Genomic DNA, 22,738 nt, shown 5'->3' with positions numbered 1-22,738 from the left:
GCAACACATTATAAACTCATTGAAGAGTGGGGGAGGGGGGAATGGCTTTGAAATCTCTGAACAGAAAACGGTTTCTGTGATGACCTCTGTCTGAGACCCTCTAAATACCTTTTATTTCTTCTCCTAGAAATTATTATTTATAATTTAAATTATTTCTTGCCAATGTCAGCTTCTGTAATTCGTGCCATTCATGCCTTTGCAGGGTTAATGTCTATCTAATGGAAAAATCTGAATGTGAATCAAAACTAATATCACACTGAAGACATTTAGCAAGACTTCTCGTCAAAATGTCTGTCATTGAACAACTTCGTTTAGATTCCCTTATTTTGTCCATTGGGATATTAGAGTTCACTAAAAATTAAAAACCTGTAAACTGTTGCAAACACTGGTCATGCAGCTGAACAGCATCAAAGCAGCAGCTTGTTAATAAAAGCGTCTCTGTGCAAAGTACAGGTTTGTCTCCCTCATGTGGATGCTGGTGGAACTGCTGGTCTACGCAGGGTAGGCAACAGGAACATTTCACTTGTATAAACCCGTTGCACAAACAAGATTCTCCCAAAAGTGCTTTACAATATTTGATTAAACACAAGTCAAACAAACAAATAAGTCTTTAGGGAAAATTTCAAACCTGCCCCAGTCTCAGAATACCTTATCAGCTGGGAGCAGGGTATTTCAGAGTCCAGGAGCACGGCAGCTAAAAGGCGTATATCGCCTTAAATACACCTTCTGGTCCTAGGCTCACAGGACAAACCCAGATTCAAGAGCCGAAGAGATTGCGAAGGTTGTGATTGTGGCAGGGTAGCAGTGAGTCGTTAGGTTAAAATCGTAACTTTAAAATCAATTATAGATTTCGCTGGAATCCACTGAAGGGATGCCAAGCGTGAGAAGATTTACGGAGCGAGTTGGAAAAAAGACATTACTTACATTCGTCTTGGCTGGGCGAGGAAGCTACATTTGTTTCGCTGGGGAGTGGCTGGGGGTTGCTAACAGTCTGTGACGAAAAGGAAGGGGAGTTGCTGCTGCTGCTACTACTGTTCATGTCACTCGTGAACACGTCCGATTGGTTGCTACTAGTGCTGGGGGTGGGGCCAGGGGATGAGTCTTCATCTGGCTGCTTCTTCTGAACATCTGAAAGAGGAGAAGAAAGATTTTAAGGACAATCGCAGAAAAACTGGCTTTTAAATATAATGAATAGACACCCTCTACAATCTCTCACTGCAAAACTGCCAGCAGTACCAGACACAGTTTGGAGAAAAGGTTCCTTAGTTACATGTAAGAAATATAATTTTGAAGCATGCACATGTATTTGTATAGTATACTATGTATGTATAGATAGATGCTTCAGTACACCCCCAGATTATGGCACACAATATTGCATAAAAACACTTCACCTGACCTATATTTGACATGTACCTTTGAAAATGATTAAGAGGTTAGAAAAATACTTAAATACTTAACTCTTGAAAAAGTTTGATTATTAGTATAAACCTGGTTCCCTGAAATAGAAACATAACCATTACTGAATGGGTACTTACCGCCAGAACACTTTAAACCAAAGCTGCTCAACGAGCCTGTGACACAGTCATGACTCCGCCCCCGAGGGATCAAAAGGACTGTGCTCAGATCTCTGCACCATTTTCCCTTTAAGCCTGCTGCAATCATGGATGCAGCAACCTTGAAGGTTAATGGTTACATTTCTATTTCAGGGAACCAGGGTTATGATAATAACCTAACATCCCTATCAAGTACGAAATGTAACCATTACCGAACGGACCAGTATAACCACGCCATCGAAAGGGCAAGATTGCCAAACAACTGAAATGCTACAAGGCTAAGCCAAGAGGCTGCCTGCCCTGTGTCTTACCATTCAGAACCCCAGTAATTAGCTAGGGTGAAACAACTGTGGGAGAAACTCACCTGTACAACTCTGATATTAGGGTCGACTGAGAAGCTGCCCTTAACACTAGACAGATTCAGGCAACTACTGTACAACCTATACTGTCACACGTAAACCATGGTTTTGAGGATCCACAACATTGTCTGTAGGACCTAGTGAAGGTATGGGGAGTAGCCCAAATCCCTGCATTGCATATGTCTTTGACCCTTGAATAAAGCTCACAAAGTTGCCATGCCCCTGGTGGAATGGGCAGTGAGCTTTTCTGAAGGAGGCAAGTTGGCCAGCTCATAGGCAGTCCTTATCATGTCTGCTATCCACTTTGACAGCTGCTGCTTAGACAGGGCTTGATCATGGGACTTCGCTGCATAGCAGTCCTGTCAAGATAGTACGCCAGGGCCTGAACTGGGCAGAGCTTACGGAGCTGTCGCTCTCTGGGAGACTGGAAAGGAGGTGGATGGAAAGACTCCAATTCTGCAGGACAGGTATGGAGTGTGACCTTTCTCCTGGCCTCTGCAGAAATTAAGCAGGCTTTTGCTACAGAGGGGATAGCAAGCAAAAAAGTAGTTTTAAAATTATACAAGTTTCAGCTTAGCTGAACGCAGGGGCTAAAAATGGAGGCTTCATGAGTGCATTAAGCACCACATTTAGCCTCCAGGAAGGAACAATATCCTTCAAAAAGACAGCCGAAACCGTCGACTGAACAGATACCCTGGCGTGAGTGATCGGGGCATTCAACAGCGGTGCCCCTGGGGGGAACGTGTGCCACCAAAGCTGCCTGTGGGTAGTTACCAGTGCAGCCAGCTTTCTGCATACAGGCTATCCGTTGACTTTGGACACATTGAGCAGATTTTTGTTAACCAGGCGCAACTCATCCAGCTTTTCCGCATCATGCGCCCTATATAGGGTGTCCATCGTACGAGAAACAGCAGGAGGGTCATCCTGTGTCAATTCAACCAGCTTTCCACCTCAAGATGTTGCTTATATTGCGTGTAGTGGAACATACAGGTTCGGTATGAAACAAGGCCAAATATTTCAGCTCAACGATGAAGATTTGCTAGGGGATAGTCATACTTCAAACAAGTATAATTTTCAAGTGATTTTGAGAATCTAAAAATGATATTTAGAATGTACAGATAACCAGGTAGGTCTTCTGTAGAATTCATGCAAAATAAGTAGCACCACTTTGGTATTTCTGTGTTGCTAGGGGCTTTAAAATTAAAAAATGGTCCAATTGCCAAATTCCTGAGTGATTGTTAAGTGCATTTTCCTTCTAAATTGCTTAGGTGTGCTCATAATTTAACTGCCTTTCTGTGCTTAGCTCTGCTACTGTCTACCTACTTTATTGTCTGATTTCATGACCCACAAAAAGGCTTCAGGATGAAAGTATTGAAAATGGCCCCGTCTTTGAAGGGCTGAAACCCCTTGTGGGACATGAGTTAACAAACCTTTGATGGGGTTATAGATAAGGATTTGAAGACTTGTGGTAAAATAGTTGACTTGGTAATCTGTCTCCTTCACAGTTTAATAAATGTACAAACATGAACAACACACATTATGTTGTTTTGGGTATAGTTAAATAGTTTGAGTTTAAACTAAGATAATCCATAAAAGGTGTAAAAATAAATAAATCCATAAAACTAAAACTACTGGCGCAGAGCCATGGGGTGAGGATGCAGCCACCCCAGGCAGGAAGAGCACCTCCCGGACTTGTCCTCAATAGGCAGACTGGCCTTGCATGTTTTACAGGGATAGAACCCAGGCACGATGCAAGGCGAAAGCAATGCAATGTACAGTATAGGGTTATACAGCAATTGCCTCAAGCTGCTTATGTAGAAAATCGATTGGGTGGGTCAGTACCGGACCAGTGACCTCGGCAATGGTCGGTAGCAGGCTGGAACTGAGGCAGTAACGGGTCGGTTTGCTGTATTTAACACCGGGTCAGTACTGGTTCGGAACCTGGTCAGCACTAGGCCAGTTCAGTGGCTTTGGCTCGGGGTTGTTTCGGTATTGGTTTGGTGATTTTAACACCGGGTTGGTACAGGTACAGTACGGGGTCGGAACCAGGACAGTTCAGTACCAGTTTGGTGACTTTAGCATCGGGATGGTATTGGTACCTGTGCTGTAACCTCAGTCCTGGTATGATATTGGGTCATGTGCGGTTTGGTGACCTCGGTACCATTCGTTATGGGTCCACCGACATGCAGTCACCACGGTTGACAAAGCACAGGGATGCCCACCTATAAGAACCACTGGCAAAACCACTCAGGTCAGTACCAACATGGGACTGAGGGAAGCCTGCTTGTTAAAATAGACTAACCACCTTTGCAAAGGTGATGCTAAAAAGCTGTCACCAAAAACGCATTAAGATACTGGGGTTGAAATTGCAAGCGACAAAACCGAAGCAAGTATCTCAGTCCTGTGCTACGTTACAGAAATGCTTGCAGGCAGTATCCAGCCAGATCTATGCGGCCTGGGGGGACAGCACAGTCAATCAACATGTTGCTGGATAACTAGGAAGGAGAGACTCGAGCCGCTGGCTTCACACAGAGCACAAGGCTGCAGCGGGACGTAACTAGCAACACACTGTAGTGCATACTATACGCGCAATAAAAATTATTACAGCGATTAGTTTAAATATCACATATAATTTGTGTAAAACACAAAAAATGCTACATATTAATAGACAGAAAGAACAAAAGTACTTATCTGAACAAGGCTCTCCAATCAGGTCAGTACTGAAAGGAAAAATAGCACCGAGATCTGTGAGCGCTGTACTTTTGGTACCTCAGGGGCAGAATCATGACTCTGTCACATGCTCTGTGAGCAGCTTTGCTACACAATTTTCAGGATTCGGGTCTTTAGGAGGTAAATATCCATTTGGTAATGGTTACATTTCGTACTTGAAAGGGAACCATTTAAACTCCAAAAATCTTAACACCCCTAACCAAACAAGCACATTAATATGAACGGTTTAATAACTCTGACCCATAGAGGCCATTGAGCAATATTTGGATCAAAAGCTCAGCCTGGGGTAAAATTTGTGTCCAGGTACACTTGCGGGATAATGGTCCACGCTTAGAGTAAGGGACACAATTTGCCTTGGCATGCTCTGGACCCAGGCAGGAAGAGCACCTGCCGGACCTCAATAGGCAGACTGGCCTTGCATGTCTAACAGGGATAGAACCCAGGCATGATGCAAGGAGAAAGCAATGCAATGTATAGTATAGGGTTATGTTTGTAATATGTTTGTCAAGGTATCTGCATTACAGTGAAGAGATACAGTACCATCCTTCACACAACCGCACTGAGCTACTCTAAACCGTTTGAGAGTTAATGAGTTTAAAGCCAAGATTTCATGTACTGGCATTACCGCAGAGTGCAGGCATTAACAAACACACCCCTCTCCATTTCCAGACCCACACATAATAACTGATCCAGTTTTAGTCATTAGCCAGCCAAGGTTCCTACAGTTCTTTGAAATAAAGATCAAATAAAGACGTTCTAAAAAATTACCATGAATAATACAATTATTGCATTTGCTGTATAGTCCCACCCCCTCCGTTCTCTAAGAAATAAAATAGAAAGTAAAACACATTTTACTTCTGTTACATTAAGTGCTGTTAAAAGCAACTATATATGCCTATGAAGTAGTTATTGGGGAATTTGCATGTGCATATTTACAAGTGTATGCAGTTTAATTAAAGTAAATCCCCTTTGACACAGATGTGTTATTGAGCAAGTTTCTTACCCTTCCACCACTTACTGTCCACGACAAATCCTGTAATTGGTTGCTTTTCATTACATTTTGTTTATAACACAAATGCTTACATCAATAAGAACATAATGAATATAGATATTTCATTTTGTTTTAAACATCTGCTGTCGCAGCATTGTGTTTGTGAACAGCAATATTAAAACACAATTTTTTTTTTTTTTTGTAATGCAGCTTCTGACATCATAGCACTGAAGATGGCCAGTCTGTACAAAGCAGCGGAACCAGGAGGAGATTTACAACTAAGCCTATCGATGTTTTTCATTACTAGTGATTTTATAGGCTGAATAGTTATGAATTAATAAATACATTTAAAACTGATACATTGGTTACTTTATCATGTTATGTATCTTATATTACTTTTATGCCGTGTCATAGTTTTTCATGACAGATTATCTTGTTTACATTTTCTATAAATATCTGTAAGAGTACTGTAGCTTCCTCTAACTCATTTGAAGCTACTGTATGGTAAGCTTTAAGCTTTTACAAAAGGCTGAAATCTAAGACAGTGTACTTGCTGTGACGATTTATTATCTAAATATAGCAGAACGATCTCACTGCAATCTAAACTTGTTCTAGTGAAATTAAAAACGGTAACATGGAATCATACGAGGTATCTGTGCTACATGCTGTCAGATCAGGACTTCACTAACTTGCTGATTTCATTGCAGCCATCAGCTGCATAGATTAACCATTCAGCAGAATGAGGCAACAAACAAGTGAGTACAGACATGAAGTTACTGTTTTAGTATCATTAGTGTACTAGCAAGTTTGAATGAGTTTAATTTTTTTTGTACAAGAAGTCGTTGGCCTCTAAGGCAAAAAGTTTGTCTGGTGCCCAGTAGATAGTCTGTTGTTTGTTATGCACACACTGATTACCGGTGACTAGAAGTCGGACTGCAATTCTGCACATCTCTATTGATTTGCATTCAGGGTGCACTTCCTGCTCCCTCTTGATTCACCACAGAGCAGGAGGGTGTGTGGCTGGCCCAAACTAAACAAGGTCACAGGTGGACAATTGGGGATATACAGTGTATAATTTATATATATCTCCCCAATTCTACACACACACACACATTTGCTGGCTGTTCAAACCACATACTGTAAGTCAGCCAAATACCTCGTCAAAGGCTCTGTCCTCACTACATAAACGATGGAAACCGTTCTAATTGATCCAGCTCAAAGCCTCCACACTGAAGTACCGTTTCATGTATAGACTGGCATAATGCCTCCACACACTGTTAGAATAGTTTGGTTACAGTTCCTAGCAGTGCAATGAACAGTGGAAATTAATATGATAGTATCCCACCATGCACTGTACTTAATTGTAAAATAATATGTTATGCTTCATATTAATAGAGGTGCATATTGCTAAAGAAATAAAACAAGTATTTTGGAAAAGGTAATTACGAACACACATAAATCAGGTGACATTCCTTAGACAAACTGAGCTGATTCTTTTTTCATAATGGAGCTCAGAAAAAAGCTGTTAATTACAACACAATCTTTGGTTTTATCTTCATATCTTGCCTGTGCCTAATTGTGGTCTCCTTAATTTTATTTCAATCAGTGCTGACACATTGTTAATTTTTCATCCCTTATTTTTAACTTGCATTTCATTTTTGCAGTCGCCTAATTTAATGTTGGGCTTTTGTTCTTTTCCCCTCTAGTTTAACAGATCATGAGATACGTCCTGACAGTTTTTCAAGCATAAAAATGAATGCAGTGTATATACTGATTGCAAGTATTTCACCAAACATATCACAAAGCATTTTGGGATATTGGAGGATATACAAAAAATGTAGTTTGGTAGTACAGCATCCACACTCTGATAAACTGCACTACATGATGCGATCTAAACAGAACCAAACTCGAGACTACCTCCTGAGATGGTCTTGAGAACGGTATTAAAGCTGCAAGATAACACGGACATTATTGACCCTGTATAATCTTAACTATCCTTTAATGAAATTGAAAACGAAAGAAGATTTGAACATGAACAATTGACACATTATTTCTCTCTCTTGTGTGTGTGGCGAGTTTGCCTGCGTGTATGGAGGAGCGAGACCTTTTGGGAATTGAGCTAATAAGAGTGGTTTTAACTGCTATTAAAACCAGCCCTGGTGCCCTGCCTTTTTAGCACCGCGGCTGGAAACCCAGCACACCGTGGGTGGCTACATTGTTGTCAGAAGTGGAGGTGAGGCAGGTACCCTGGCACACACTTGGAAGCTGGCAGGGGAGAGTGTAGAAATGCAAAACTAGACTTGTCCAAACAACTGGCATAGGCAAAACTATATTGGCCTAGCACTGATGTTGAAATTTTGGATAAAACTAGACTCACCTGGGCTAGTCCCGAAATTCAGTGAAAACTGTTGAAAAAACGGGTTCTGCCCAGTCATCTTTTTCAAGTTCTGGGCCAACCTAGATTCTCACCTGAGAGGACATGGACAAGGGCCGAAAAAAAAAAAAAAGTGGTAATACTAGACTTGTCAGACCACCGGGTATCGCCCTTAACACACAACACACACACACACAAATATTATCTATATTATATACGTATGTTAAGGGAGAAACCTGGTGGTGTGGCTATCAGTTATTTGGAATCCTTTGTTTTGTAGTTAATTCAGTGGGATAAAGTAAGGTCTACACATCGTATTCTTTACTCCTGGGATATTTTTCTATTTTATTGTGTTACATATTGTAAGGTCTTGCTGGAAAATAAAGGCACACACAGGCCATGGCTAAGTCCCCTGCCCCTGCTGCTATGCTGTCTCTGCCTGCATTCAGAGCAATATAATGGCTTTTATTACTTTTTGAAAATGAACAAATATCCAAATAAATATTTAAAATATGAGCGAATATCCGAACATGAAAATCCTGTGTTCGTCTCAGCACTAATACACAAACCTGTACAGTGCTGGATTAAGGTATTTTAATCCGATTGCAAGGCAGATCACTGGTTGTCCGCATAAAACATTTACTGTAGTATATGTAGTTCTTAAGGTTTGTTTCTAACGAACAGCACTGCAAACCATATAGCTTGGTTAGCTCAAGATGACAGGCACTTAACTGTCAGTTTGCGCTGCACATTGCACACTTGAAGAAAAGCAACACAACTTGTACAATGAATAACTGTATTCAATGTCACAGGACTTACATTTCAAGAAAGCCAAATAAATGCAAAAGATGCTTACTCATACCATAAATACAGGATGTATAGTCGCCTGCGGGATGAGCTCTACATCCCAGAATAGCACTGCGCTCGTCTGACTGAAACTGCAACTTGACTGGTAAAAACACAAAATTAATGTTGCTATGTACATTGCAGTAGACGCGTTTGTTGGTCCCCAGTGTCTATATGATCTTTAGCTACAGAAACATCAACTTTGTTACAGAATATTTAACTCCTTTAGAACTGAATACTGAATACTGATTAGGGTAACTGACAGGATTTTAAAAGACTTTGATTAAGTCTCTCCTAACTTCTTTGTTGCAGGCTAAATAAATGTAGTTCCCTTTGCCTTTCATAAATCTGGAACTAGTCTGCCCTGACACATAGCAGTAAAGTGGATAATATACAGTTAAAATCAATAAAAAAAAAAAAAAATAATAATTAGTTGTCGAAATGCCCAGGCAGTTCCCGAAGTGCCCAGCTGTGGTGGGCAGATACCGAATTAACACTCAATTTTGTCATTTTGGCATCTGCCCGGGCAGTTCGTCAACTGCGCACAGCCACCCGGACTGATGGAGAAGAAAGTGTTTTAACAGATACAGTATACTGCTAATAGAGAGTGAATTACCTCTGGCAAAAGCGCACTGCTTAAATACTTTCAGACAACGCAGTTTACAGCAACGGAACTCAACAAAATATCAATCCACAGGTTATATCATGGATTAGATACGGAGGGCTGGGGTCAGAACAAAATGCAGCAATGTTTTATTGTATTTTTATGGCAGTTATGCATAAAGATCTCTGTGCAGAGTTGCTTTGTTTAAATGAGAGATCATAAAACAGGCAAAGATTAAACATGCTTTTAAACTTTAATTTCCATGAAGCCGTGTCCTGGTCAAACTTCACTGGCGACATCTTTCACTCATTCATGCAGCACTTCCTCTCTATTCCAGTTGTATTCCCAAAATACGATTATTATTGCTATGATAAATCAGTTGTTAGGCACTGCATTCTTCCTGAGTTTCAGGTAATTATAGTCAACCTAGTGGCTTTTACACATTTAAACTGTGATTATTAGTCTCTTGCTGATATTGAATGATCTCTCCTTCAATGGAACTCTGCACACAGACCTACATTGCATTACTGCAATAAGAATACAATAAAACATTGTTCCATTTTATTCTGGACTCGTTTTTTCCCCACTCAATTACTCTAACCTCTATTTAACCCACGATGAAAATAACCTTGTGCACTGATACTGTGTTGAGTACCACTGCTGTAAACTAGCGTTGTCAGAAAGTATTTAAGTTATTTAAATAAACATGGCAATGGGTGGCTCAATGGTGGTGCACTTTTGCGCTTAAAAGCAACATAGGTAATTCACTCTCTATTAGTATTATACTGCATCTGTTAAAAATCTTTCTTCGCCATCAGCCCGGGTTGCTGTGGGCAGATGCCGAAATGACATGAAATTCGATGGTAATTCGACATCTGCACACTGCAGCTGGGCATTTTGGCAAATTATACATACACGATATTATCCAGGAGGGGCAAGCCGGAGTTCAAATTTATAAATATTATCTATAATTCGGCTCAAGTTATATATATATATATCTATTATATATATATATATATATATATATATATATATATATATATATATATATATATATAAAAAAATATTAATTTTTTTTAACTGTATATAAAAAAATACTCCTGCTTGCCCCTCCTGGATAATATTGTCTAATATCTCCTAGTTACATTTAAAATCAAATTGTGAAACACAGTAGGATTTCTGAAGTGTGGTTTCCACTGTATATGTCTATTATGAATTTCTCTGTATTTAAAGTATCATGGATTTTCTTTCTTGTTACTGCATCTTGTAAATAGCTTTGTGATGGTGGTCCACTATGAAAGGCGCTATATAAAATAAAGATTGATTTAATTCAAAGCTTTTATCTGCATGTCAGTCAGTCTCGTTTCCACAAGTGTGTGGACTTGCCTTTCTGTAGAAGCAAGGAAGACTAAGTACAGAAGGGAAAATCTAAAATCGAGGGACAAAACTCAGGGTCTGATTTGGAAAATCTAAAACTTTGTAGATGTGTAAAACTGGGTTAAAAAAAAAAAAAAAAAAAAAAAAAAGCATCATTATCTGCATAAAAAAAAAAAAAAAAGATAAAATAATGAGGTTACTCAGTGGGGCAACCTAATTTGCTAAAACTCAATGACCTTAGCTAAATGAAGAATGCACATTGCTTACCAGGAATGTTTGGCAAGCGACTACTTTAAACAAAATACAGCATGGGTCTCTTTGACTGATCAAGTATTGTGGCGAGTGGCTCCAATCTCTCAAGCCTGTGTGTGTACCTGTGTTTCTGCGCAAGTCATTTCCATTTGCTTGCCATGAAAAATATATTCTTCGGCTCAGCAGAGGCCAGGGCTAACCAAGCCAGTCTAAATGGGCAGCAAACTCTTCTGAGAGAAACAGAAACTGGCAGTGGCACTTTTTTCTTTTTTACTAGCTGAACTATACACAGTTTGTTTATAATCTCACTTAGATGCAAGTTGTAGCAGGACCTTGCTTATTTGGCTCACTGCAGCCTCAAATCAATATACCACATCATGCTCTGCTCTCGAGAGTGCGGTCACCCGGCAACCGAACGAGCATTAATAAACTTCTCTCCTAGAAGGATCTGCGAATGTGCAGCTCAAGCCCATGCCACCGTCAGGCACAGTTCAAGGGGCTCACTATTAAGAGATGGCACATAACTCTCTGCACCAAATGCCAATGGCTATGGCTCTGAATACCACGGTGATGCCTCAACACAGCAGAGCCAGTCTCTTTGTGTTCCGACACCCCTCACAGATTCAAGATCTACAACTCTATTTACCTTTACTGTCAAAGAAGTGTATGTGTGTATGTGTGTGTGTGCGTGTGTGTGCGTGTATATATGTATGTGTATATATATATATATATATATATATATATATATATATATATATATATATATATATATATATATATTTTGTTTTCCAGTGTAATGAAACTTAGTAAAATGTGTAATGGGTCAAACTGCTATACAATAAGAGTCCCATTTCCATTACAAAATATACCCTGAATGCATTCATAACACACCCTCGTAACTGCTGTATTTATACATGCAGGGTTTAGGCAAATACCCGTCTGTTCATAGAATGCCATGAAGTCATTTTGTAGTCTTGAAAGAATCTGCCAACTGAGCAATTAATCAATCCCTTCAATTAAGGTTATTATTGCGTATTTAGCAGGGTGTTTTGTTTTCTTAACGATTCTGATTTAAAAATGAGGTTTATGATGTTAAAAACTTTAATACAACCATAACTTGAATATACCCCTCCCCAAAAAAATTCCCATGGCAAATTAAAACCAGTGACGAGGCAGATAATTTGCAAATAAATAAATAAAATAAATAAACCCGGGTTTCAGTTTCAGCAATATAGTGTTTAATACTGTTAATCATTCACTATTTCTGCATAAAGAAAATGTCTGAGAAAGTGGGCAGTGTGCAAAGACATTGCAACTGATCAATCTGCATTTTTTGTGCAGCTACCACATAGAATACACTTTTTTTTTTTTAATTCATGTATTTTTTATATATGCCGAAGTTACAATACAAACAAAGGACACAATGGAAAGGAACATGTGAATAAACAGGGCTTTATACATTACATTCTGATTGCATTAATGGCATGTTATGGAATGGGGTGGGTTTGGGGGAAAAAAAAAAAAAAAAAAACTCCAAAACAAACAAAAAAACTGTATAGCGTTGTAAGATTTATTTTTTTTATTGTTTAGGGCCAATAAATTCAGGATCAGTAATAATTTAAGTTAGGTTAACATTTATATTTACAAAATTAACATATGTAAAATAAAAAACAACAACATCAGTATTACAACAACAACAACAAATAATAATAAATAATAATAACAACAACAACAACTTACTGTTAAAAGACTAATTTAAAAAAAAATATGGATACAAAATTCAGTCAAACTTGAATTTGTTTCTTAACAAAAGACAACACAGTAATCAATTTCTGCTTTAAAATGTCGCCGAATACACTCACAATCAATGCTGATTATGCAAGACAAACACAATGAATATAAAAATGGGTAATTTTGAAGTACATTTTGTAATTATTATTATGCAAGGACTCGGCAGTCTGCGTTAACTAAGAGGACTTGTTTTGCTGTTCGGGTGCAGAAAGAGTGTTGAGCAGCAGCAGGAGAACACTCCAGTTTTAAATATTCAAAGAGAGCTTTTTTTTTTTTTTTTTTTTTTTTTTTTTTAAATCGTTCATCGTTGGGTTTAAATGTAGCATCAACTTGGCTATCCTATTGTTGTCTTCAGATATTTGAAAACAAAACACAAAATGTCAAACACAGTTTTTTTTTTTTTTTTTTTAAACAGGCGGTTGATCGCATGTTACACAGCACTGGGAAAATGACTGTCTCAATGTTCTTGCATCATTAATACGGTAAGCACGCCTGACCAAACATTCAATTCTGTGCTGGAAGAAAGTCAAGCATAAACATAGGTGTACATTCTCGGCTAAAACAAATTTAAAACTAACGATCGCCGATTATGTTTTTTTTTTTTTTTTTTTTCCCCTTATAAAATCGGTGCCATGCTGATAAGCTATCGATATATATGCACCCCTAATATATTATATAATATATATATATATATATATATATATATATATATATATATATATATATATATATATATATATATATATACACACACACACCCCACACGCGCATGCTTGTATGCTTATTTTAGAACATTAAATATCTAAATTACCGGGAGTTTGAGTCTCGCAGGAAGACAGGAGAACAACCTCTCTACATCGGGAGTCTTGGCAGTTCTGGTATTGTGTAGTGTTTGCTTTGTAATTGTTTGTATGACGTTATTTAAGGGTCTCATATTCAATAAAGTTTATTGATAAACCAGGAAGCCAGTTGAGAGGTTGGAAAACAATGTGCACAACATGTGAGCTGTTGTGTAATACAACTGTAAGACGGCAATCCGTCTGCATCCAGCTGTATTCTTGATATAAGAGTTATTTCTTCATCACAGCCGAACCCCAACTGGAGTGCAATAGGTATGTGGGCGGCATAGGGTCGTAAAATGAAATACTTCAATTCACAGATTAAAAATGCATCTAGGGTTCTAAATTGCCTGAATCCTAAATGTGCACATCCTCACTTCAACACGGTAAGTTAACGTTTGTATATGTATTAGTAAAGAGGGTGAAAGCTCCTACTTCCATTCACAACTTGATGGACTGCAATAGGAATGCCCTAGAGGCGCGATATTCATTTTTGGAAAGTTCTCTCAACTTTAAACTCAATTTACACACTTCTCACCGCCTGGATTCCTGAGAGTGCCTGTAACAGCATATGCACAGCGCTGTCCATCACACAGCTCACTGATCCTGAAGCTTGTTGAAGCACTTCACACACAGACAGACACTGCTCACATACACAAATACATACACAGACATGGTAGATCCTATAGAGCAAGCGTGGCAAGAGATCTATTGTACTGCTTTGGAAATGTAGTCAATTATTTATTAAAAAAAACTGTTTATCAGATTATGTCAAAATGAAATTAAAAAAAAAGGCGTGTTGATGAGTCTGACTGGTGAGAGTCAAGGCAGTTAGGTTTAGAAAGATGTGTTTGACAGACAACCATAAGCAGCCAAGAATTTAAGACAGCATCTGCCAAAAAGCTTTGGACTCCGAGACTGACACCGCAAACACACGCACACACTGAAATGTATACTAAGACACAGAGTTCTTGTTGCTGTTAAAAAGACTGGGATTTACCAAGGAGCAGGATCACATTTTCACAAATATACCCATTATAGAGGTTGCCAGGGAAATGAAGACTTGGAGAATCATAATAATAATAATAATAATAATAATAATAATAATAATAATAATAATAATAATAATAAGTTTTACCATCATCTAGGTCTCCTCTAAGCTGTATTCTTAGAGTACTGTCAGTGCACACACATAGACCTTGCAATTCTCTTCTTTTGTGTTCTGTGCACCAATGCAAGGACAGTTGTGTCACTTTCTTTTGCATCTATGCTAAAAGCATTAGATGCCAAACCACCAATTCTTTGAACATACACTGCTGCAGTACTCTGGGGCTTGCATGGACATATTGTGAATGACACAGCAACAACAGCTCCAGCACAGCAAGCAAGAGCTACTGCACTGCTTTGGAAAAGTAGTCATAACTGTAAAACAAAATCAAAAAGGTCTATGGAGGGCTATGAATCTACTACAAGTTTAATTCAAGGCAGTTACTGTGTTTGCCAAAAACAGTTTGACAGAGACTGACATGATCATGGCTTCAGGGTTGAAAATTTGAACGAGGAACCTAGAAAAACAATTACATTTTAATGCCCACAAGGAATACTACAGGACCAGAGTTCACCAGCTCATCTGAAGAACAGCACAGTGCTGGGGATAGTTAAGCTCTAGCCCAGGACCACATTAAATCAGGCTAACAAAACCACTTCACAACACAAACTGTTAATTTGGTTAGGTCACCCAACCAAGTACTGACAGGTCCAACAGTGCTTAACGTTTTTAAATAGGATTTGTTTAAATGTTGTTCCACTGGCATACCCAGGACAAACAATTGTCATCGTATTTCAGTTAAGGGCGAACACCCAGTAACTTGTTGGTTTAACTTAGTCAATAGCAAACAGTTTACCAGTTTGGGGACCTTGGGAGGAACAGAGCTGTCTTGCCAATTGGTGCAGCATTTACAGAGAAAAAGAATGGGGAAGATATAGGGAGGAAAATACATTAGAGGGGAACTGATGGAAGTCGGGGTTTAAAAGGAGCATTGTCCACAAAGAATAACACAATTTGTGGAACAGTTTATAAGGTGAAGGAACTGCAAGAACACTGGAAAACAAACTGGTCATACCCCCACGGCAAAATGCAGACAGAGACTTGCCAAGCTGGGGCCTCATGGCCAGGGTTCACTGCTTTAAGTGAAGAGGCACTTGCCTTAAAAACGATAAGAGGTCATCTGTTAATCATCAGTACTCCTGATCGATTAGTTGGATGACATGGAAACACTAAATATTGGGCAGATACAGGGGTATAATACAATAGAGATATCTTGTTCCAGGGATGAACTTGAATGAGCAGCTTCGTGTTCCACCATTTCCAAAATTCTTTCAAACCAATTTGGGAAAGGGAGAGAGGCGATCAGAGATGCGAAAGAAAGCAAAAACAAATAAACAAAGGAGATATGCTAACTGGGGAGAGGACAGAAGTTGTTACATACACACACACACATATATATATATATATATATATATATATATATATAAATGAAATGCTGTTACATTTCAGCTTAGTTTTATCATCATGATGCTATTGATATGTTTCAATGTGCAAGTATTTGATTTAAAACGGCTTTTCCACACCGTATAGTCAACTTTGCAAACCAAAATTCAATACAACCATATGAAATATAAAGAAATAAAGTTAAGAAAAACATCAAATATTGTTTCAGTATAACACGAATGAATACGTTTTAAATGACAGCATGCTACACAAGAACAGAATTCTCTGCCCTGCACACATCAGTGGATAACAGACTTTGAAATGCACTGCACTGGTGTCAGATTTAACTGGTTATTATTTCTGGGCCAGCTCAGTGTTAAAGTGTGTGTTGCTGCAGTGGGGAGCTGTCAGTTGTGCCAGGATGATTCCCCTCCATTGATGTAAGAGCCGAGTTAATGTAGCGCTAGTCTGAGTGCCAACGCAAGTCAGGCTGGCAGGCAGGAAGGCAGCGGAGACAATTAAAGGAGTTGTATTTACACCAAGTTACGGAGTGATGGCAGCACCGAGAGCTCAGGGAGTCAACAGAAACGCTGTGCCAATAACGAACGTGCACAGAGGTGCTGCAATCCCACGGCTCCATTAAACCATCCTGTTAGCGTTCACTCACCGGTCACACCAGGGACACTGGCTTACCTACACTTTACATGTAGCACTGGGTAGTTTACAGGCAGGCCTGCAGGCGCCCAGCCAGTCCACAGGGGTTGCTGTTGCACGGTGAGCCAAGGGCACCCTGGCTGACCTAGGCACTCCCAATTGTCCGCCGCTTCCTGGGAACTCTCGTCCATGGTCGGCAGTGGAATAACCTAGACCCAAACCTGCAACCCCAGGCTACAGGGAGCATCCTGCGCTCCACGCGGAGCGCCTTTACTGGATGTGCCACTCGGGAGCCCCTTCTTTACATGAAACTTAATAGTAACGCTGGAATAAGCACGGGTTTTCTAAATATTCTTTAGTCTTAGCTGGAAAACAGAAGTATACTTTGTGCAATATTACAGTAAAAACCTCTTGGAAATTAAATACAACTTGATGGCACCCCATCAAATTACCTAGAAACACTGCAGAATGTGTGTTATTTATATTAGACCTCCTGTGCACAGGTTTACTTTTCATGATATCTTTACAATACACCCATTTATAAATTCTGTTGTGGGAACGAATATAAAAATGGTAATTTTTGTCACGGGATACCAGCACTACTTCACGGACAGCAGATGCCCGACAAATTACATTTTGCTGTAGATCATTAGTCTGTTTGCACAAAGCTGGAGGAGTTGGTTATAACATAATATAAAACCCATTGTTTCTATTACTGTCTAGTAATGGAGACCATTTGCTGTTTTTCTCTAGAGAGCAGTAAAAGCTAACTGTTGTGGTTCTAGCCCCTGCGGTGTTCAGCAAAACAGCACTCCTTTTTCTAGGAAAGTAGTACAACTGAGGATAGGGGAAGTTAGTTGCCAAATACCCTCAATTCTGCTACCTGCTCAAAAATATATTGTAATGCCCGAATAGATAATTATCTTGTCTTTTTTTTTTAAATAAGCAAATTACTTTAATGAACATTCTATGATCCACTGACTAGCAGTGCTGTTTTAAATTGTTAAAATGTGTTATTGAGGCCAATGTATGCATGTAACCCCACATTCTCAGCACTCCCAGACTGTCTTCCTACCTTTCTTCAGTGCCGTCTCTACTCCCTGCTGCCAGCAGCTCACTCATTGGTCTTGCTGAGGTTAACAAGAAATAAAGTGGAGTGAAAACACACGTATATGCCAGAGACAGGCATGTCATCTCTAATGGCGAATCCCAAGTTTGGCTGCCCCCTTGGCGGCTGGGCTCATCTGCCTGGCTAATTTAGCAAGCGAGGCACGGTTTTGCTTTATAGCCCCCCATGGTAACTGATTGCCTCTTGTCCCAGGCACACATAGGAGGGATATCGGCACCGGAGCGTCAGCTCCCCACTCAGCTCAGCACAGCCCCCGCAGCACACCAGCGCCCCATTGTTATTAAACCATTCTTCATCCTACCAAATTAACACTGACATTCCATTATAGCAAATTTTTCTTTCCTATTCTGCAGGCTAAAGAGCCCTTCCAGGCTTCATGTGCAGAGGAATATTAAAATTAATTTTAGGAGGTTTGTGTTATCGGTGGAAGGGAGAGGATGTGCAGATAAGACAGACAGGTAGTTAATCTTGCATCACATTTTTGTCTCTATGCATTACTGTGCCTTTAATATGAATATCAGCAACAAACACTACACTGCACCGAGAGGCTTTAACCCAACAGCATCCTGGTCCCTCACATGGAATCAACAGCCTGGAGTTCGTACTCTGTTGGGGTTTGCTGGCTCTCTCTTGCCCCCAGTGCCAAGCTCTCTGTTCTGTACTAGATGTGTTTTTATAATACTTTGTGGAAATTAACTCAATCTCAGATGACCATTTTCGAAAACAGTTTTCTGTGAAAAACTATTCCATACAATGACCACTGGGCTCAATTCTTCACTCATTAAATACGAATGTGAAACTCTGTCAAGTTGGGTCGTAAAGAATCCCAATGATTCACCATCAACAAGGTAACCCATCGTCAACTTTATCATGCAGGCTTTATTTTATGGCCAATACTTTATCCTTTGAAAACTTTTCACAACAAACCATACAGGCTAACCTTTACCCTGAAGCAGAGCTTCAATAAAAATCACCATCTGAATACAATAGCTGATGTTTAAAAACACCACTTACTCTAAACCTTTTTCATCATGGAACCTTTCCAGAATTTCAATACCAAAAAAGATCAATTTCCAAATGGTTTAGGGATAATACGTTCTTAATAATGATGTTCTAAATTGAGAACTATAGGGATCCATAGCTTGCAATATCTCAGCCAAGATGACCACGACTAACATTCACAACATGTAAAATGCTATGTTAAAATGAAACAGGTTTTCCCCTCGCACAGTTGTATATTGTGGTTGCTCAAATTGACATTTTACACTTTACACAGTCAAAAGGGCAACGACATGATGCGTCCTGTATAGCACATAGCGAAGCTGCACAGTTAGCTGTCTGCGCCTGATGTACTGCATTCATCTGCAACAGGTGCTGTATGAACCAGGATTTACTAGAGTTTTCCATGATTCTGAAACAAGCAGCATGTTGTAAAGAAAGCCACTAAGTTGGTAAACATCTGTTCTCTGATGCATCTGTTCTTCTGTGTTTACAGAAAACAGATCACTTACAATTTTTTTTTTGCATTTAGCTGTCACCGATTTACATGCTTGCTTCTGTCTCGTTCGCTGACCTGTATAGCTACACAAATGCTGCATGCATACACAACCAAACAATTAACAGATACTCGCAGATTTGTATTTTCAGTGCATGACATATTGCATAATGTAGGCGCCTAATCAAAAGTGTTTTAAATCCATTTGTATGATTTCACTGACTTTCAGTTTCACGATTTCCATGACAAAATCATAGCCTTAATTATAATACTCTATTTGGACACACACTGTGCATTTTCTATCGAAATTCTAACACAATATCTATGTTCTATGGTTATTTAAAAGTTACAACCACCTTTGTAGTAGGATCAAAATTATCCTGGTATTTTGGATAGAAAATAATCTTAATCTCCTTTTACAATTCTGAAAAAACTCAGTTACAAGATTTAAAAGTGCAATTGAATTACCAAATCGATATCTGCATCACAGTAATCCTGATCCCATGTTGACGTTTTGAAAAACTGGCCCCAGGTTACTGCAGCAAGTTCCCGCTAACAAATGTTCCTTCAGTCATTACTGAATCATCCTAGGCAATTCCTTGTAGAATCTGTCTACGATTACAGGGAGGATGTGTGACAGAGTTGTATCAATTTTACATCTAAAATCCTGGTTTACTGGAAGTCACAAATCAGCCTCAAATCAAAATCAGAGACTGGCCCTTTACTAGGAATATTAATAGTTTCTAGTTTAAACTATTAGGAATGATTCTAAATGTTTAAAACTTGGAACATGTTTAAACATTTAACCACTGTTGAAGATATGCATCTCAAAAATAGGACAGTGTAGATGTGTGCAGGGTAAGGTTATTTATTCGACAATTATTCACCATGAAAAGCAACAACGTTGGCAAAACCCCTATTCTCAAATATAACAATAGATATTCTTTCCACATGTACCTGATGAAAACACTGCTGTTCCTGTTAATGTCACGTAAAATACTATTAAAAACGGAAACTTTCAATTGCACTAAGATAATGGGAGGAGGATGGTAATAAAAGGCAATAAAGCATGGGGAAATCTAATGTTCGTCTTAGCTACAAGACCTTTGATAAACAATGAGGAAATATTTGCTTTGCTGGGCTCGAATTTATTGGTTCAAATAGGAGAGAGGAGTGACTTACCAGAAAAGCACTTGGAGCAGAGATTCATGGTCTTGCTGGACCTGGGGGTTTAAAAAGAGAGAAGAGAAAATAAAAAACATGATTCATGGGAGCAGCCCATGTCATTTTTTCAAAAGACATCTAATTTTCTAGAGGAAGTCGGCATTAAAACTAGCACTGTGAACTTAATGACATGAAAAAAATACTCCTCTCTGAACCACTACCATTTTTGGAAGGGATTGATTAGCGGGTGCTATAATTAATAAGAGTTTGCAATTCAAAAAGAGTTCTTTAAGACAAATCGGATATCGGGAGCGAGGCTGCCCAAACAGGTGCCTTTACCTGGAGCACAGCAAGGACAGCAGCCCTATGCGACGCAGTGCGCAAAGCCTCTCCAGAAGAAGCATTATGCGTGTAAAAGCTGTCAGGGTCCCCAATTACAAACTTACATATTTTCCCACCAATATAAAACAACTTAGGGTGAAGAAAACAATTCTACCCAAGTTCATTCCCATGAACACATCATACGGTCTGAAACTGCCAACTCCCAGTGATTAATTAGGAAACAGACTGACACGCTCTTTCTTTAAAACTCTTAATTATTAGGGAGCTGAAATGAATTGTTTCCAGGCTCCAAAAACAAAGAAAGCAGAGTTGGTGTAGCCCACTACTGTAATATTACTTTTGTATAACTGAGGTAATATAATAAGTTATATTTATAATGGGAGTAATACTACTGCAGTTCATTGTTTTATCACCATATAGTTAGTGTTTCTAGTTTTTTTTTCGTTTTGTTACTGATTTGCTATTCATGGTTTTACTGAATTATAATGTTTGTATGACTTTTTCTTCATACTACAAAATGATTTAAATGGGAACTATACAGTACAATGCATTTATACTACAAATATTTTAAAAACATCTTTGGACACAGTTCAATTAATTACCAGACATAAAATTAAAGTAAATAACAGTCTGTGAGGGGCAGTCGCTAATATTTCAATCCCAGTTACTGTGTTTATTATTGTTATTCTGGCGATAGAGCTGCGGTGTACTTGATATGCAACGGAATATTGCTTTATTTTGATTACCAAATGAAGTTGCCGTAGCTTTACATGGGGGACAGGTGTTTTGTTATAGCCATATGTTCGCTAATCTTCCAAGAGAAGGGGTAATGCTAATGTTCAGTTTTTACTGGTAAGAGTTAGGGACTAGAGAATAATAATAATGACAATGATAATAACCATTAAACATAGGATAATTGAATAGTTTATCAATTGTCTGTTTGTAAACAAAGATGGTATTCATGAAGGTTACACAAAGATGTGTAAAAGGAGAAGAAACATGGTTTAATGTAAAACATGAATGTTTATAATAAAAAGCATGAATGGAACGAATGTTAAATAGTTTCTTTCTGTATAAAATCATTCCAGGTGTACCTGTTTATTAAATAATTCATCCTGTTAGGAGTAGGCGTGGCTGGGGCTTCTTTAATGTTGTGTCTTTCCTGTGCTTTTTAGGTAATTTGTGATCTTGTCTTTGTGAACGGCAGTTGTTTTGTGTTGAACGTTAGTCAGTGAACATCAATTGTAATTTGTGTGAAGTATTCTTCCAGTGCCAAAATAAACAGGTCTGTGAACACTATCAAGTGGCTGTTTCCTGCGTTCCAAAAATCTCTGTGTTCCTTGTGTTCAGAACTGTTTCACAGAACAAGAAAAAGAAATATAAAAACCAAGTAATATAACAGACTACTTTTTTTTTATTAAGTAATAAGGACATCATATTACTTTTTTTCTGAAGAAACAAACAAAGTTACTAAAAAAAACAAACCAAAAAAAAAAAAAAATGTGAACAACTTAAAGCAACAGAACTGATGCTGCCTGCTGTGCATTAATGAGTACCATCTACGAGTCTGGCGGTTAACAGTGGTGAAGTATTTGAGAACCAACTGCACAGGAAAGTGTCTAATTACAATAAGCAAAGGAAGTGAAAACAAAGCATCCCCTGTGCCACACTGCAGTGTCAAAGGTAACTTTGCTGGAATGGCTTGTCATTCATAAGGCCAGCTATGAACACTGTGTGGCAGTTAAAC

General features: G+C 38.8%; 1 protein-coding gene across 1 annotated transcript in view; it reads right to left on the bottom strand.

The window, feature by feature from the left end:
* Positions 1 to 22,738, bottom strand: part of LOC121317325 (AN1-type zinc finger protein 3-like) — a 51,234-nt gene that overhangs the window by 12,085 nt on the left and 16,411 nt on the right. Inside the window, exons 2-3 of the mRNA XM_041253140.1 lie at positions 20,668 to 20,708; positions 925 to 1,128 (exon numbers count right to left, since the gene is read on the bottom strand). Coding sequence (XP_041109074.1) covers positions 925 to 1,128; positions 20,668 to 20,708 — 245 coding nt within the window. The remainder of the gene's footprint in view (positions 1 to 924; positions 1,129 to 20,667; positions 20,709 to 22,738) is intronic.

This window comes from Polyodon spathula, chromosome 6 (genome assembly GCF_017654505.1).
Source record: "Polyodon spathula isolate WHYD16114869_AA chromosome 6, ASM1765450v1, whole genome shotgun sequence".
Classification (NCBI taxonomy): domain Eukaryota; kingdom Metazoa; phylum Chordata; class Actinopteri; order Acipenseriformes; family Polyodontidae; genus Polyodon; species Polyodon spathula.
Note: the sequence above shows the minus strand (reverse complement) of the source record. Positions and strands in the feature narration are given on the sequence as shown.